Here is a 20,021-nt window from a genome sequence, read left to right on the forward strand (position 1 = left end):
CTTCTCTGACCCACACCTGGCATAGGTGTATTGCTAGATACTCCAACTGTACATGATATTTACTAGATCACGGACCACAAGCTTCATGAAGGCAGGACTGTAATTTTTCTATGTTACACTTGTATCTCTACAGTGCAGGGTTTCTCAGCCTCAGCACTACTGATGTTTTTGACAATTTTTTGAAGGCTGTCCTATGCATTGCAGAATGTTAAGCAATATCCTGGCCTCACTCACTGGACGCTAGTGGTACCCTCTCAGTCTGAGACCAAAAGTGTCTCCAGACATTGCCACATGTCTCATGAGGGACAAAATCCATCCTCCTCCCCACACCGGCCACTGAGAACCACTGCAGTCTAGCACTTCACCAGCCAATTTTCACAACCCACTGGTGCCCCTGCAGTCCAGTCCTCCACCATCATCTGCCACCTGCTTTAATGCATGATTCCTAATTGGTCTCTTGGCTTCCTCTCTTGTCCACTCTTTACAATCTCTTCTTCACATGGCAACTGAGAGAGATCCTTCTAAAAGTCAGATCAAGGGACTTCCCTGGTGGCACCGTGGTTAAGAATCAGCCTGCCAATGCAGGGGACACGGGTTCGACCCCTGGTCTGGGAAGATCCCACATGCTGGGAAGCACCTATGCCCATGCGCCACAACTACTGAGCCTGCGCTCTAGAGCCCGCGAGCCACAACTACTGAGCCCGCATGCCACAACTACTGAAGCCTGCGCACCTAGAGCCCGTGCTCTGCCCCAAGAGAAGCCACTGCAATGAGAAGCACATGCACTGCAAAGAAGAACAGCCCCCCGCATTCCACTAGAGAAAGCCTGCACACAGCAACGAAGACCCAATGCAGCCAAAAATAAATAAATAAATAAAATAAATTTATATAAAAAAAAAGGTCAGATCACGTCACTCTCGCACTCTTCCAGTGACTTCCCAGCACCATTTGAATGAAGTCCAAAGACCTCATTTTAGTCTGCAGAGCCCTACATGATCTGCTTCTTAGCAATCTCTCTTCATCTTTCACTTTTCCACCAGCTCATTCTCATCTAGCCACACACTCTAAGCATATTCCCTCCTCAGTCCTGTTGCTCCCTTTGCTGGAATGTTCCTCCCCAGATAGCCACTCTCTTCCATATATAGGTATCTGCTCAAATGTTTTTCCTCAGAGAACTGCCTAACCAATATTCCTTGTTACTGTCTGCTTACTGTTGTTTTTCTTCTATTAAAAAAAAAAAAGGTCTCTACTACATTATAAACTCCATGAGATCAAGAATGTATTTGTTTTGTTTTCTGCTGCATTCCCAGTAACACACATGCACAGGGACAGCTGAAGAAATGAATACATGTAGAAGGTATTCACCAAATATCTAATCAATTTAGGTTAAAGGCTATTCCCTGTTTAACATTATACCTCCCCTCTGCATTCCCAATAAAAACACATACAAAGACTTGCCAATACACAGAATGATTTCACCTCAAAATTTTAATGTCAGATTACATGATCTAAAACCCTAATAGAAATATAATGCTCTTGAACAACGCTACCTTATAAAAAAGAAATTAGGTACCAAGGCATATTGATTTGTAGTGGCTGCTTTTTCAATGATTTTTAAGTGTTTTTTGATTGAATGATTAATAATCAAGTATCTACCATAGCCCCCAAGACCATATCATATTATTACATATCTGTCATCTTTGCCATATAACATATATTTTGGAAACTTTAAAACTATACAGAAGAAAATTAATATTAAATGTTAACCCACATTGAGCTGAACTGACCACACATTTAAGAAATTAAAATTTAGGGGGCTTCCCTGGTGACACATTGGTTAAGAATCCACCTGCCAATGCAGGGGACATGGGTTCGAGCCCTGGTCCGGAAAGATCCCACATGCCGCGGAGCAAGTGAGCCCGTGCGCCACAACTACTGAGCTGCGCTCTAGAGCCCGCATGCCACAACTATTGAAGCCTGCGCACCTAGAGCCCATGCTCTGCAACAAGAGAAACCACTGCAATGAGAAGCTTGCGTGCTGCAACGAAGACCCAATGCATCCATAAATGAATGAATGAATGAACAAACAAACAAATAAACAGAAGAAATTAAAATTTAGCTGTTATAGAAGAGTTTATAAAACCTACAGTTTGCTGAGGACTTAGGCACCGTACCAGGTACTTAAAGTTATCTCATTTATTATTAAAACAAACTGTATGGTTGGTGTTTTTACCTTTAGTTCACAATAAAGAAACTGGAGCCTTAAGAGATTAGGCAAGTTGGTTGAGTCATATAACTAGTAATTGACCAAATTTTAGAGTTCTTCCCCAAATGAAAACTATTTAGTTTCTTCTTTGTGAATGAAGAAATAGGACAATAAGAAAATTCAATAGATAGCTAGTGGGAAGCAGCTGCATAGCACAGGGAGATCAGCTAGGTGCTTTGTGACCACCTAGAGGGGTGGGATAGGGAGGTTGGGAGGGAGGGAGATGCAAGAGGGAAGAAATATGTGAACATATGTATATGTATAACTGATTCACTTTGTTATAAAGCAGAAACTAACACACCATTGTAAAGCAATTATACTCCAATAAAGATGTTTAAAAAAAAAAAAAGAAAGAAAATTCTTCTTGCTTTCTGGTAAATTTGAGCCAGCAATCCCCCACCCAAATCACTAGACCTTTTAGAAAACGTGTATTATTAAAAACTCCTATAAACAGCTCCTCTTAATAATTATGATATTATCAACAGGAATAAGAGTGCCTCTGACATTGTCTTCAAAGTGTTCCCACGTTTCTTATCTTTCCATTACCCTGAAAACAGAACTCACTGACAATTCAGAGCTGAAGAAATTGCAGACCAACAAAAACAAAACCTTTATGCACCTTTGTTTATGGTGTGTGGCTAGATAGCTGTAAAGCTAGAAAAGATACATCTGTCCCCGCTCTCTAAATCTGCAAGAGAAGGTAGTTTTCCTTTGGTAATTACACATTTGAAATTGCAAATTTTTGCATTTCAAAACTATTACCAATTACTATAGCTACTGTTCATCTAAAACATGACTCGTAATAGGACAAATCTGACAAGCTGACTACAACATAATCATTAATTATATCATTCAAGTGTACTATTAAAAAATAATAATAATCAAGCCATAACGGTGTTAGGAAAAAATATAGGTCAATATGTAACACTGAACTCTGCTCAATATTATGTAACAACCTAAATGGGAAAAGAATTTGAAAAAGAATAGATACATGCACATGTGTAACTGAATCACTTTGCTGTAAACCTGAAACTATCACAACATTGTTAATCAACTATACTCCAATATAAAATAAAAAGTTAAAAATATATAAAACAAAATTTTACATTTTGTTCAAAAAAAAAAAATGTAACTCTGAATTGAGGAAAGAACTTTGTTAAGAATGATATCAAGGCAAAATAAATAAATAAAACTGACATAATATAACTTCATAAAAAGTAATTTTATATCTAAAAAGCAGCACATATAAAATCAAAATGAAGTATTAAGTTGGAGATCCTGTCACAGACTCTAACATGTATTCTCTATCAGGGTAACCACTAAATGAATATTTAAAAGGATGTATAACTGATAAGCAAATGCAGGGATGAAATGGAATGGAAAATACTGATTAACCCAAAAGGGACGGAAGGAGAAAAAGGGAAAAAGAACAGATGGAACATATGTAAACAAGTAAGATAACAGATTTAAACCCAAACAAATTAGCAAATTATGTTGAAGATAGAGACTAGGTTTTCCTCTCCCTCATTCCTGAATAATAATTTATTTTTAGTCCAAAAGCTGCAGGAAATTTTAAAAGAACTATTTGATAAACAAGGAATAATAATCTTCCTTTCCTTCTAAATAATAAAAAAAAAAAGCATCTGTCTTACCTTCCACCCGTGATTCCAAGTACTTATCCAACTCTGAGTCTTTTCTCATTGCTTCATCTGAGACCTTGGGGGCATTTGAAAAGCAAACTAGTACAATACTCATGTTATCTCGACTTCCCTGTATATTAAAAAAAAGAAAAAGAAAAATTATACTTCAATAGTCTACCAACTTTCTATTATTTACTTCAAAACAGATTTAATTACAATAAGCAATTACTTATTTAATCATCTAGAATGTACACCTTCAACACATTCATTTTCATTCCAAAGAACTATTTGAAGCACATCCTGAAGAAACAAGGACTCCAGGTATGCATAGATCATAATTATTTTATGACTTTTGATTCCGTGTACCTTTTCTTATCCACCACCATTCCACAACCTGAGAAATGAAGATATCTTCACATATATTAAATCTTCTAAAAACTTTGTTTCCCGCTCAAGATTGCATATTCCCAAAGTGACTTAAGCCCCAAATGCATCCTCCCAAAGAAATATACATTATTTTCCTAGCTAATTAACCTGCATCAGAGCAGTGCTACTGAAACTCTATTGAACTGACTTGGCTGAAAATTGTTGATCATTAGGATACCCAAGACACTAAAATGAACAAGCAGAGAAGAAAAGTTAAACTGGAAACTCTTCTGAGGGTACACTATCAAACAATCAAACTGAGATACACTGTAGTCAGATGTAATAACTTTTGAAGAAATGACATCAGACTGTTACACAGAATTACAGTGTAAGGATTTGTAGAGAGTAGCTAAAACTGCTAATTTAAGGACAAATTTTACTGCTGCCTTTTTAATCACACCATCACAAAAGGAAAAGGAAACAATATATAGTACTCTATTACCGTGAGACTATAAGCAATAAATTTAAAACATTTTCTCACTAGTTTTCTTATAGATATATTACTTTTATTGAGTTTTTTTTTAGAACAGAATGAAACTGTTCTTGGAATAGTGATTTTTTTAACTCCTTTTTTTTTTTTGCGGTACGTGGGCCTCTCACTGCTGGGGCCTCTCCCGTTGTGGAGCACAGGCTCCGGACGCAGGCTCAGCGGCCATGACTCATGGGCCCAGCCGCTCTGTGGCATGTGGGATCTTCCTGGACTGGGGCACGAACCCGTGTCCCCTGCATCGGCAGGCGGACTCTCAACCACTGTGCCACCAGGGAAGCCCATTAACTCCCTTTTTAAAATTTTATTCACCACTCTAAGAAACTAAGTCAATGGCGGTGGGATTTGCCAACCCAAGTGAAAAGAGCCAAGGTCACACCCATGCTAGTCTAGTCTTTTCAGTCATCATGGCCAGAATCTAGGCAGGCATTGTTTGGTTAAGACTTGCCACCTTTTTGGGACCCACATGACATAGCCAAAGATAGGCAGGTCTTGAAAAACTTCTGCCACAATCTCCTAAAACTCAGTGGAGCAAAGTTTGAAGGCACTAAAGGCTGGGTCTTAAGAAGGCTTCAAAAAGAATAACCCTCTGCACAGAATTCTGATGCTTTAGTAGAAAGAATCATGATGAGTATATAACCCAGTTCTCAATATCTGGAAAAAGAATTAGGATTTCCAAATTGGCCCAAAAGAATTTTACTCCTTAATGAAACCCACCAAAACTTGCATAATGACTTAATATTAGAAATACTACACTGGCTATATGAAAAAAAAAAAAAAAATATATATATATATATATATATATATATATATGAAGATATACACACACATATCCCACATATAAACCCTATGGTTCCAAACAGCAATACATTCCACAGGAATCAGGATTTACCATATAAATTCAGGTCAGGCAAAATCTTTATACCACAGATATTCAAGAATCAAGCATCACTTGAATACCAATGATTATTTTTTAAAGCAATTTCATGAATAAACAGAATTCACACCTTACATTTTTAGAAATCCAGTTTCTTCTAACCATTCTCTATTTTGTTAACAACAGCATGATTGTTTAGCCATTCCTAATCAATCTATCTATATAGTTTCCATTAGATTTTTATAAGTTATAAAACAAACATCTTATCATTTGGAAAATTAACTAAAAGATAGTTTCAAGAAGTTTAAGTACCCAAAGATATTTAAAGGAAATAATTTAGATGTTAGGTGTTAACCTTGGCACGTGTGATTTCAATGATGGTGTTTCTATTTCTACATAAAGAGGATTTTCCCCTAAACGCAAAGTATGAGTGTGTTTCAGTAATTTTTATACAGCAATTGAAAAAGATACTTCCCTTTATGCCTCTTCAGTTTTCTAGAAATAAATCATCCTTGCATATTCAGTATAAATTTTCTGCAAATTCCAGAATTGAAATGTGATTCAAAAAAAAAAAATCAAGTTGAACAACTAAGGCTATTAGCCAGATGTTTAAAACTAATTATTTCAGCCCCTTTTCATTTTTTAATTTTGACAATAGCACAGCAGTAGTACTCTAAGGAATGAGAGCTTTAATAGACAGTTATAGATCAAAGTAGCCAGTGCCCCTGCTATAAGTAAGGGTATCTAAAATTAATCATTAAATAATTTGATGCTGTTAGCTTTAAAGATGAATGCTGCATGGTTACAAAGAAGTGTTCTGGATCAAGTCTTTACACAGCATATGAAATAGGTTGTGAACAGAATCTCTAACACTACCAAAGTTAGTAAATGAGTATCTGATAAGTGAACCATAAATATCCCTCATTTTTTAAATCAAATTTTTTAACCTGCAGCTCACTGCAGTTATCTCATTTACACAGAGCTCAAAAACCAGCCAAACTTAAGGAACAGCCCAAATTTTCAGCCATCCATGAAAGATGCATCCTATCATCACTTCCTTTCAAGAATACTCAATTCTCCCACCATTTCTTTATTGCTTGAACCTCTATTTCCCTTCATACAAATCCACCTCCGTTTCATAACCATCATCAATAGAACTAAAATTTATTGAGGACTGTAAACCAGATACTGTTCATGCACTTGCCAAAAGCTTTACTCTCAGCAACTCCATGAAGAAGATATTATTACCTCTATTTTATAAGATGAACAAACCCAGGCTTTGCACTAAGTGGCAGAGCATAATTCAAATCCCAGCTGTCTGGTTCTAATACCAAACCCGTGGTTCTAAACAGTGTGCCAAGAAGCCCCAGGATGCCACAGTGCACTCAGAGATATTTTAAATGCGGGGGGGGAAGGGGACGACACAGTGATACTCAACATCTGTGGACACCTCACAAACTAGCTCAAGGTAGTTCACACTTTTAACATTAGACAGCACTATATTCCTCTCAATGACATCGTATTTTTCCAAAGCTGGGGTTCTGGGAGTTACTGTGATTAAAAAGCAAGTCCTCATAAAAGTCAATGTGATACAGGAAACAAGTGTGACAGTGCCTAATGATTCCAAGGTTTGAGAAGTTGTGCATTGTCCAACAGGTGCACACATGTCATCAGTATGTAACTGTAGTTTTTAAAAGAATGAAATAAAACATTTTTTCAATGTATGAGTATTATTTGTTAATTATTTTGTATACTCATTAAGTTTGGCTCTAACTACTTAATACTCATAACTATTAGGTATTAATACGGCTAAGTAGCACTGTAAAAAAACTTACTGAGATACTCAAGACACCATCAACAAAGAAAGTTGGGGGATTTCTACACTACATATACTGTATTTTTACATCCTTCTCTTCCATACTTCAAAAAACCCAGCCACACCCCACTCTAATATTATCTATGTCTACTTTTAAAGTAGCATTATTTATGATCATATTTTCTGAAAACTATAATGGAAAAACTCCTGAGTTCAGGGCTAAACAATTATTTTGGAGGTATACAATTTAAGTACATTTTCCATGTTTTATCAATAATTTGGATTGATATTGCCTTTGGAAAATGTTATTAATTTCCCCTAACTTAATCCAAGTATCAGGTATTATATCTCATGTTTCAAAATAAATAAGCTTCTAATAGGTGATATATAAATTGAATTAAGGGAAATCAAATTGTTATTTTTAAAAAATAACTTAAAGGAATATTGACTTTTATGATTTAAGAAAAACAAAGCAGGTGGCAAAGTAACATGCATAACATGATCCATTTCTGTAAAAAGCAAAAAACAAAAAAAGGAAAGAAGAGGCCCTGAACCAAGATGGCGGAGTAGAAGGACGTGCTCTCACTCCTTCTTGCGAGAACACCAGAATCACAACTAGCTGCTGGACAATCATCAACAGGAAGATACTGGAACTCACCAAAAAAAGATACCCCACATCCAAAGACAAAGGAAAAGCCACAGTGAGATGGTAGGAAGGGCGCAACACAGTAAAATCAAATCCCACAACCGCTGGGTGGGTGACTCACAGACTGGAGAACACTTATACCACAGAAGTCCACCCACTGGAGTGAAGGTTCTGAGCCCCACGTCAGGCTTTCCAACCTGGGGGTCTGGCAACAGGAAGAGGAATTCCTAGAGAATCAGACTTCGAAGGCTAGTGGGATTTGATTGCAGGACATCAACAGGACTGGGGGAAACAGAGACTCCACTCTTGGAGGGCACACACAAAGTAGTTTGTGCATCGAGACCCAGTGGAAGGAGCAGTGACCCCAGGGGAGACTGAACCAGACCTACCTGCTAGTGGGTCTCCTGCAGAGGCGGGGGTGGCTGTGGCTCACTGTGGGGACAAGGACACTGCCAGCAGAAGTTCTGGGAAGTACTCCTGGATGTGAGCCCTCCCAGAGGTAGGCTCCAGTGTTGGGTTGCCTCCGGCCAAACAACCAACATGGAGGCAACCCAGCTCCACCCAACAGCAGTCAAACAGATGAAAGTTTTACTGAGCTCTGCCCACCAGAGCAACAGTCAGCTCTACCCACCACCAGTCCCTCCCATCAGGAAACATGTACAAGCCTCTTAGATAGCCTCATCCACCAGAGGGCAGACAGCAGAAGCAAGAAGAACTACAATCCTGCAGCGTGTGGACAAAAACCACATTCACAAAAAGATAGACAAGATGAAAAGACAGAGGGCTAAGTACCAGATGAAGGAACAAGATAAAACCCCAGAAAAACAACTAAATGAAGTGGAGATAGGCAACCTTCCAGAAAAAGAATTCAGAAAAATGATAGTGAAGATGATCCAGGACCTCAGAAAAAGAATGCAGGCAAAGATTGAGAAGATGCAAGAAATGTTTAACAAAGACCTAGAAGAATTAAAGAACAAACAAACAGAGATGAAAAATACCATAACTGAAATGAAAACTACACTAGAAGGAATCAATAGCCGAATAACTGAGGCAAAAGAACGGATAAGTGACCTGGAAGACAGAATGGTGGAATTCACTGCTGCAGAACAGAATAAAAGAAAAAAGAATGAAAAGAAATGAAGACAGCCTAAAAGACCACTGGAACAACATTAAACGCAACAACATTTGCATTATAGGGGTCCCAGAAGGAGAAGAGAGAGAGAAAGGACCAGAGAAAATATTTGAAGGGATTATAATCGAAAACTTCCCTAACATGGGAAAGGAAATAGCCACGCAAGTCCACGAAACGCAGAGAGTCCCATACAGGATAAATCCAAGGAGAAACATGCCGACATAGTAATCAAACTGGCAAAAATTAAAGGCAAAGAAAAATTATTGAAAGCAGCAAGGGAAAAAGGACAAATAACATACAAGGGAACTCCCATAAGGTTAACAGCTGATTTCTCAGCAGAAACTCTACAAGCCAGAAGGAAGTGGCATGGTACACCTAGATGAAAGGGAAGAACCTATAACCAAGATTACTCTACTTGGCAAGGATCTCATTCAGATTTGATGGAGAAATCAAAAGCTTTACAGACAAGCAAAAGCTAAGAGAATTCAGCACCACCAAACCAGCTCTACAGCAAATGCTAAAGGAACTTCTCTAACTGGGAAACACAAGAGAAGAAAAGGACCTACAAAAACAAACCCAAAACAATTAAGAAAATGGTCATAGGAACATACGTATCGATAATTACCTTAAACGTGAATGGATTAAATGCTCCAACCAAAAGACACAGGCTTGCTGAATGGATACAAATACAAGACCCATATATATGCTGTCTACAAGAGACCCACTTCAGACTGAGGGGATGGAAAAAGATATTCCATGCAAATGGAAATCAAAAGAAAGCTGGAGTAGCAATACTCATATCAGATAAAATAGACTTTAAAATAAAGAATGTTACAAGAGACAAGGAAGGATACTACATAATGATCAAGGGATCAATCCAAGAAGAAGATATAACAATTATATATGCACCCAGCACAGGAGCAAGTCAATACATAAGGCAACTGCTAACAGCTATAAAACAGGAAATCGACAGTAACACAATAATAGCGGGGGACTTTAACACCTCACTTACACCAATGGACAGATCATCCAAAATGAAAATAAATAAGGAAACAGAAGCTTTAAATGACACAATAGACCAGATAGATTTAATTGATATTTATAGGACATTCCATCCAAAAACAGCAGATTCCACTTTCTTCTCAAGTGCGCACAGAACATCCTCCAGGATAGATCACATCTTGGGTCACAAATCAAGCCTCAGTAAATTTAAGAAAACTGAAATCATATCAAGCATCTTTTCCGACCACAACGCTATGATATTAGAAATGAATTACAGGGAAAAAAATGTAAAAAACACAAACACATGGAGGCTAAACAATACATTACTAAGTAACCAAGAGATCACGGAAGAAATCAAAGAGGAAATCAAAAAATACCTAGAGACAAATGAAAATGAAAACAAGACGATCCAAAACCTATGGGATGCAGCAAAAGCAGTTCTAAGAGGGAAGTTTATAGCTATACAAGCTTACATCAAGAAACAAGACAAATCTCAAACAATCTAACCTTACACCTAAAGGAACTAGAGAAAGAACAAACAAAACCCAAAGTTAGCAGAAGGAAAGAAATCATAAAGATCAGAGCAGAAATAAATGAAATAGAAACAAAGAAAACAATAGCAAAGATCAATAGAACTAAAAGCTGGTTCTTGGAAAAGATAAACAAAATTGATAAACCATTAGCCAGACTCATCAAGAAAAAGAGGGAGAGGACTCAAATCAATAAAATTAGAAATAAAAAAGGAGAAGTTACAACAGACAACCACAGAAATACAAAGCATCCTAAAAGACTACTACAAGCAACTCTATGCCAGTAAAATGGACAACCTGGAAAAAATGGACAAATTCTTACAAACGTATAACCTTCCAAGACTGAAACAGGAAGAAATAGAAAATATGAACAGACCAATCACAAGTAATGAAATTGAAACTGTGATTAAAAATCTTTCAACAAACAGCCCAGGACCAGATGGCTTCACAGGTGAATTCTATCAAACATTTAGAGAAGTGCTAACACCCACCCTTCTCAAACTCTTCCAAAAAATTGCAGAGGAAGGAACACTCCCAAACTCATACTATGAGGCCACCATCACCCTGATACCAAAACCAGACAAAGATACTACAAAAAAAGAAAATTACAGACCAACATCACTGATGAATATAGATGCAAAAAGCAAACAGAATCCAACAACACATTAAAAGGATCATACACCATGATCAAGTGGGATTTTTCCCAGGGATGCAAGGATTCTTCAATATAAGCAAATCAATCAATGTGATACACCATATTAATAAACTGAAGAAGAAAAATCATATGATGATCTCAATAGATGGAGAAAAAGCTTTTGACAAAATTCAACACCCACTTATGATAAAAACTCCCCAGAAAGTGGGCATAGAAGGAACCTACCTCAACAAAATAGACGCCATATATGAAAAACCCACAGCAAACATCATTCTCAATGGTGAAAAACTGAAAGCATTTCCTCTAAGATCAGGAACAAAACAAGGATGTCCACTCTCACCACTATTATTCAACATAGTTTTGGAAGTCCTGGCCACAGCAATCAGAGAAGAAAAAGAAATAAAAGGAATACAAATTGGAAAAGAAGTAAAATGGTCACTGTTTGCAGATGACATGACACTATATATAGAGAATCCTAAAGATGCCACCAAAAAACTACTAATCAATGAATTTGGTAACGTTGCAGGATACAAAATTAATGCACAGAAATCTCTTGCATTCCTATACACTAATGATGAACAATCTGAAAGAGAAATTAAGGAAACACTCCCACTTACCATTGCAATAAAAAGAATAAAATACCTAGGAATAAACCTACCTAGGGAGACAAAAGACCTTTATGCAGAAAACTATAAGACACTGATGAAAGAAATTAAAGATGATACCAACAGATGGAGAGATATACCATGTTCTTGGATTGGAAGAATCAATATTGTGAAAATGACTATACTACCCAAAGCAATCTACAGATTCAATGCAATCCCTATCAAATTACCAACAGCACTTTTTTTTTTTTTTTTCGGTACGCGGGCCTCTCACTGTTGTGGCCTCTCCCGTTGCGGAGCACAGGCTCCGGACACACAGGCTCAGCGGCCACGGCTCACGGGCCCAGCCACTCCATGGTATGTGGGATCTTCCCAGACCGGAAGCTGCATTGGCAGGCGGCTGCATTGGCAGGCAGCCTCTCAACCACTGTGCCACCAGGGAAGCCCCAATGGCATTTTCTATGGAACTAGAACAAAAAATCTTAAAATTTGTATGGAGACACAAAAGACTCTGAATAGCCAAAGCAGTCTGAGGGAAAAAAACGGAGCTGGAGGAATCAGACTCCCTGACTTCAGACTATACTACAAAGCTACAGTAATCAGACAATATGGTACTGGCACAAAAACAGAAACACAGATCAATGGAACAAGATAGAAAGCCCAGAGATAAACCCACACACCTATGGTCAACTAATCTATGACAAAGGAGGCAAGGTTATACAATGGAGAAAAGACAGTCTCTTCAATAAGTGGTGCTGGGAAAACTGGACAGCCACATGTAAAGGAATGAAATTAGAACACTCCCTAACACCATACACAAAAATAAACTTAAAATGGATTAAAGACCTAAATGTAAGACCGGACACTATAAAACTCTGAGAGGAAAACATAGGAAGAACACTCTTTGACATAAATCACAGCAAGATCTCTTTTGATCCACCTCCTAGAGTAATGGAAATAAAAACAAAAATAAACAAATGGGACCTAATGAAACTTCAAAGCTTTCTCACAGCAAAGGAAACCATAAACGAGATGAAAAGACAACCCTCAGAATGGAACAAAGTATTTGCAAACGAATCAATGGACAAAGGATTAACCTCCAAAATATATAAATAGGTCATGCAACTCAATATTAAAAAAAACAAACAACCCAATCCAAAAGTGGGCAGAAGACCTAAATAGACATTTTTCCAAAGAAGACATACAGGTGGCCAAGAAGCACATGAAAAGCTGCTCAACGTCACTAATTATTAGAAAAATGCAAATCAAAACTACAGTGAGGTATCACCTCACACTAGGTACAATGGGCATCATCAGAAAATCTACAAACAACAAATGCTGGAGAGGGTGTGGAGAAAAGGGAACCCTCTTGCACTGTTGGTGGGAATGTAAATTGATACAGCCACTATGGAGAACAGTATGGAGTTTCCTTAAAAAAACTAAAAAAAGAATTACCATATGACCCAGCAATCCCACTACTGGGCATATACCCAGAGAAAACCATAATTCAGGTGTCTACAGGCACCCCAGTGTTCACTGCAGCTCTATTTACAATAGCCAGGTCATGGAAGCAACCTAAATGCCCATCGACAGATGAATGGATAAAGCAGATGCGGTACATATATACAATGGAATATTACTGAGCCATAAAAAGGAACGAAATTGGGTCATTTGTTGAGATGTGGATGGATGTAGAGACTGTCATACAGAGTGAAGTAAGTAAGAAAGAGAAAAACAAATATCGTATATTAACGCATATATGTGGAACCTAGAAAAATGGTACAGATGAACCGGTTTGCAGGGCAGAAATTGAGACACAGATGTAGAGAACAAACGTATGGACACCAAGGGGGGAAAGCGGCGGGGGAGTGGGGGGTCCTGGTGTGATGAATTGGGCGATTGGGATTGACATGTATACACTGATGTGTATAAAACTGATGACTAATAAGGACCTGCTGAATAAAAAAATAAAATATAAAAAAAATTTTTTAAAAAGGAAAGAAAACCTTGTTTTTATACTTCTATTTGTATGAATAAACACAGAGAATTATTTGGAAGGATATATAGCAAACTGTAAACAGTGGTTACCTAAGGGGAATGAGACTGACAAGGAGGGACATAAAGATTAATAACTTTACTTGAAACATCACTGCATTTGTTTAAAAATTCTTTAATCTTGTAATTATTGAAAAAAGAAAAGGAAAGTCTTAATGTTTCCCTTAGGAAAAAATTTTTCATCAAATCCTCTGGGAAAGTTTGGCGACATATATACAAAACTTAAGTCAGAAAACTTGGATTCTAGACTCTGCTTCAAAACTCACCAAATATCTGACTTACAGCTTTTCTTTCTTCCTTTTCTTTATTTTTCTTAAAGTCTTTTAATGACAAACCTCCATTTCCTTACTTGCAAATTGGAAATTAAAATTTTAATTTTTTTCACCTGAGAAGGTTACTATGAGGATAAATGAGTGTGATCTATAAGTTATGAAAGGCTATGCAAACAGCTGTCACATATCCTATGTGACCTGATATTAGTTAGCATAAACACCACGAATGCTAGCAGCAGTGGCAGTAAAATGGGGAAGCTGCTTTCTTGGGGACCATTCTTCCCTAGAGTTAATCATCTAAATAGGGTAATACCTGACCAGAGTCATCCAACACTTGTAGCTTCATATTGTTAAATAGCAACTCTGAAAAATGACTATCTTTAACAATAATAATGCTAACTACCTTTTATGGTTGTTGTGAAAAATAAATTAAAGTATGTGTAAAGTGCTTAGAGTATACTGCATTTGGCTCATAAAAAGCAATTTTTTTATACTATTGTGATTTTGATGGTTATCATAATCTCCCAAGAGTTCATGAGTTAACATATAAAAGTCCCTGTAAACTATTAGGGAATGACAAACGTTAGAAGTGCTAGAAAAATTTTAACACTTAATTCATTTATTTATTTTTTATTTTACTTTATTTATTTATTTCTTGGTTGCGCCATGCAGCTTGCGTGATCTTAGTTCCCTGACTAGGGACCGAACTGGGGCCTGGCAGTTAAAGTGCCAAGTCATAACCACTGGACCGCCAGGGAATTCCCAACACTTAATTTAAATCTATTATCAGGAAAATATCTTTAAAAAACCTACTTAAAAACCGGATCTACTCTATCTTTTCTCTTAAAGCAGCTAACACCTGGACCTAGAGATTGTCATACTAAGTGAAGTGAGTCAGACAGAGAAAGACAGATATCATATGATAGCACTTATATGTGGTATCTTAATAAATGGTACAAATGAACCTATCTACAAAACAGAAATTGAGTCCCAGATGTAGAAAACAAACTTACGGTTACCAAGGGAGAAAGGTGGAGTGGAGGGATAAATTGGGAGATTGGGACTGACATATATACACTATTATATATAAAATAGATAACTAATAAGGACCTACTGTATAGCACAGGGAACTCTTCTTAATACTCTATAATGATCTATATGGGAAAAGAATCTAAAAAAGAGTGGATATATATAACTGATTCACTTTGCTGTACATCAGAAACTAACAACACTGTAAATCAACTATACTCCAATAAAAAAATTAAAATTTTTTTTTAAAAAATAAATTTATTCCACCATTAAAAAAAAAAAGGCAGCTAACACCTACTGAGCAATTGCTAACGGCTAGCACTGGCCTACCTGCTTTCCATGGATTTTAAAATTTAAATTCAATCTTTCAGACTAAATTCAAAGCAATCATATGTTCTATTTTAATCCTATTGTTTTATAATATTGCTAACCCTTGGTTTTACAATACAAACAAGTGGAATGACAAAATTATGGAGTCAGAAAAACAGGAATGGATAAGAAGCTTATCTAATTCCATAAGTAGCATGTGGCAGTTCAAAAAATTCATATGTCTGCTGTGTTTCAACACAAAACAGCTAACTAAGCTTCTCAAAACTGATTTCAATTTAAATGCAACTTCATTCAAAGGGAACTACGATGGCCAACTTCATTCAACTAAGTTAAATGAAGAGGCTGGTGTTCCAACCCCTTGTCCCTCTATGACTATCATTTATCATTTCTGAGATTCTGGGATTCTGCCTAGAATCTTTTAACACCATCAACAAAAAAAAAATAATCAATTTAAACTGATGAAACCTATCAAATGAAGATATACCACCAGAATCATTCAAACCCCATTCAGAAGGGTTGGGTCAAAATTCCTGAAAACTAACATCGTTTCAATGGAAGGCAGAGTGCAGTTTATCCACAATATAAACTTCTTTCTTTACTCCAAATTACAGATCTAATAGATTTCTGGCTATTCCCTCAAAACTACATGACACTCCACTATGCAACCATGAAATATGATTTTGATAGATACATACAGACATGGAGATCTTTCTACAATATATTGTTGAATGAAAAAGCAGACTACAGAATAACAAATATAATGATCTCATTTTTATAAAAATATACACATTCAGAGGCAGGCAAAAAACTGAAAAAATAAATACTGCAATTATGAAGATAGCCCACTTAGGTGGGTGGCAAAATGTTTGAGTGTTTCTTTACATATTCTGTATTATATAAATTTTAAAAATATATATATTCTGTATTATCTGGCTTGCTTTTCAATAACTTTTTTTTTTTTTTTAATAATCGGGAAAAATGTTGTTTTCACTTCCTAGTTAGGCAAAAACATATGCTTGCTTTTGTCTCAAAAAGCTGCAGGTCAGACGCTCTCCATATAGAGTCCAAGGAGATAGACATCTTTAGAACCACGTACTATTCCAGCACTGACAACCATCAATATTTCTGTGTTTAATTCATCTAGAGAAGCAAAAAGGATACAATACAAAAACAAATAAACAAAAAACAGAAGAGCTAGAGATACCATCATTAAAATCCTTTCAGAAAAAAGCTGGAAACACCAGCCCTTACATTTTCTCTTTTTGAAGTTGTCTCTTCCCATTCTATGGAAAAGAAGTAGATACTTCAAAAAAACCTGGGCATTTCCATAGACTCAGAGATCCTTTGAAAAACTTTTTGGCTATGCCTGTATCTTCCCCAGCATTTTACATGGTGAGGAAATAGAGTGGCTCTAATCTAGACAGAATAAGTAAGGCAAAACCTTTGTATCACATAACCAAAGGTTGGTTTTGTCTTGATAGCCTTTCAGACTCACAGAATACTTATATATTTTAGGCACTGGCCAGATAACTAAAATTTTAATTGACTGCTATGTAGACGCTGTCAAAAACCCAGTTGAAACTACTGAACATTTTAAAGACATCCAAGGAAACTGCTAATTATCTGTATTTTCTTCCCTATTATTGTATCAAGTTAAGATTCATAAAATATTGCAAATGTAAATTAAACTTTTGTGTTCCAAAGGAATTCTTAACAAGATTGCACTTTATATTACTCTTTGGTTTTTTAATCAGTAATGATAAAAACATCTGTATGAAAAGAATTCTGATTATCTCCTCTAAAAATATTATCTACCATGTCATATATTATTTATATACAGTCACATGTAAATTCCTTTTAGATTTTATGCTAGGAAAAAGCTTCTTTTACTACAGAATAAGAAATATACAACTCTTACTTCAGTTTTTGTCTTAGCTGCTAGTGAGCTCAGAACTAAATTACAAAACTTTACTTAGTCTAGGCTTCTGGTGTATCTTCCAATACTATGTGGCTCTTGATCTTTTGTATATCTAATATAGAATCATACCCTCTCTACATGTTTTTTTATGAAACTGCTGCATAGACAGCTATTGCCAGGAGTTCCCTGGTGGCCTAGTGGTTAGGATTCTGGGCTTTCACTACCGGGGCCTGGGTTCAATTCCTGGTCAGGGAACTGAGATCCCACAAGCCGCACAGTGCGGCCCCCCGCTGCAAAAAAAAAAACAAGACGGCTACTACCAATGTTGAGAATTTTAATCAAAAGTCACAAATGTGTATAGATGCCTCTGCCACAACAAAAAGCCATAAATTATTTAAATGACAACAAATGCCACAAATTTATTAAACTTAATTTGCAAATTAGAAGATTAAGACAAATGAGGACGGCAACCAAAAAAAAAGGTTTCATTTCTGGTGAAGAAAATAATTTTTAAATATATAGGTCTTCCCTAATAAAAATATTAAAAGCCTTAAAACTAAGTTTGCTTAATTTTACTTACCGTGTCTTTTCAAAATTAATAGGGCATTTTAATTATAACAAAAAAGACTTACATACCTTATGCAAACAAGTGTCCACTACCCAATTGCACACATTTTCCAGGTCATCAGATACCTCAAGCCTAGATTTAACAAATTCACAGAGCTCCTCATTACTCATAACATCCCAGATCCCATCACAAGCCAAGATGATAAATTCATCCTCTTCTGCTCTTAAAATTTCATAAACCTCAGGCTCTGGAGAAACAAGTTGTTCTGTTGGGCCCTTGCCATCAACACACTTGTAATCATAGTCCCCCAGAGCACGAGACACTGCTAATGAACCATTAACACGCTGTATCATTACGCTGCCTCCTGCATTTTGGATTCGCTCTTTCTCCCTTGGGTTGCAAGGTTTGTGATCTTGGGTAGAAAAGCAGACTTGTCCATTCCTATACAGAACAGCCCGTGAATCACCACAGTTGATGAAGTAAATATGCTTAGGTGAAATCATAACTCCCACTGCAGTTGAACCGCTCCTGTCCATGCCATTTCTGAGATCTGAAAAGTTACGCATGTATTCATCAATTTTCAAAAAGCCAGTTCTGATACCATTCTTGACGTTTTCCACTGAAGGCTCAAGAGCAGATCCTGATTTTCCAGCTGCCCTAAAGTCTTCATTATTAGTGATGTGTTCTAATAAGTGTGTTGAGCAGTAATTTGCTACTCTGGATCCAGCGTGACCATCATAAACTGCAAAAAACGACCAGTCTTCCAAGCCGTGAGGAATACCTACGACAGCTGTGTGTGCATCTTCCATCTCCACTCTCCATCCTTGCATGCTACTCAGGCCATAACGTAAACCATTCCCAGCACCATGAGCATTATGTTTCTCAGTTTTGGGTTTATCCAAAAATGCACCCATGTTTAGTAATGAATCTGAAAGGAAAAAAAAATTGTAGGTGTTACATGTTTAAATTTGATAGAGCATTTATATACAATATTTTATCTATTTTCTAGTAACTCCTGATCAAGTATATTTTTCAGTATTATCAAAATTTACTGGAACAACAACAAAAAAGAAACCAAGAAAATGTCCCCGTATACCCTTCTTCTAGAATAGTAGTTTCTCAATCCTAGCACATTAGAGTCTCTGGGGATGGGACCCAGATATGAATATCTTTTTAAAAATGCCTCCCTGGTGATTTGTCCGTAGAGCAAGTTGAGAACCACCATTCTAGGAGAAAGGAAACCAAGAAACAAAACCTGGTTAAGTTTTTTTTTTTTAATTCAATTTATAACTCTAGGGTTCAATATATAAGCCGCAGGAGTGAGAATATTCAGAACGATGCAACATCTTGTTCAATCTACTAAGGTAGAAAAGCATGCTAATATATTTTAGAAAGACTTCCAAAAGCAAGTGTTGTAATCAAGTATTTTCCCCCCAGTAATCCTGAAGACAACCCCCCAAATTAATTAAAACATAAAATCTCAGTTTTACAAACATGTGATTTTACTTAGGTTTTACTGCACATCAAATAAAAAACTTTACTTGGATTGACTGAAGCCCATTAACCCATAAAAACAAATATAACTTTAATGATGTGCTGAAGAACATACTACTTAATATTGCGTGTTTCACAATCCATGAAGTAACATTAGGACAGCTTTTACTCAGTGCTGGCTGACAAAGACTTAAAGCCCACAGAGAGAACTGTAAAGTACCACTATGCATCACCCTCCCTCTCAGCTTTACTATTACTTTAGAATAAAGCTTT

General features: G+C 36.6%; 1 protein-coding gene across 4 annotated transcripts in view; it reads right to left on the reverse strand.

Moving 5' to 3' along the window:
• Positions 1 to 20,021, reverse strand: part of PPM1B (protein phosphatase, Mg2+/Mn2+ dependent 1B) — an 80,364-nt gene that overhangs the window by 14,325 nt on the left and 46,018 nt on the right. For 2 of the 4 annotated variants that reach the window (XM_060168944.1, XM_060168943.1), the window contains exons 2-3: positions 18,323 to 19,182; positions 3,919 to 4,036 (exon numbers count right to left, since the gene is read on the reverse strand). In XM_060168944.1, coding sequence (XP_060024927.1) covers positions 3,919 to 4,036; positions 18,323 to 19,168 — 964 coding nt within the window. In that variant the 5' untranslated portion in view covers positions 19,169 to 19,182. The remainder of the gene's footprint in view (positions 1 to 3,918; positions 4,037 to 18,322; positions 19,183 to 20,021) is intronic. The other 2 variants (XM_060168945.1, XM_060168946.1) reach the window with 2 other exon arrangements.

The sequence above is a fragment of the Lagenorhynchus albirostris genome, chromosome 13 (genome assembly GCF_949774975.1).
Source record: "Lagenorhynchus albirostris chromosome 13, mLagAlb1.1, whole genome shotgun sequence".
NCBI lineage: Eukaryota > Metazoa > Chordata > Mammalia > Artiodactyla > Delphinidae > Lagenorhynchus > Lagenorhynchus albirostris.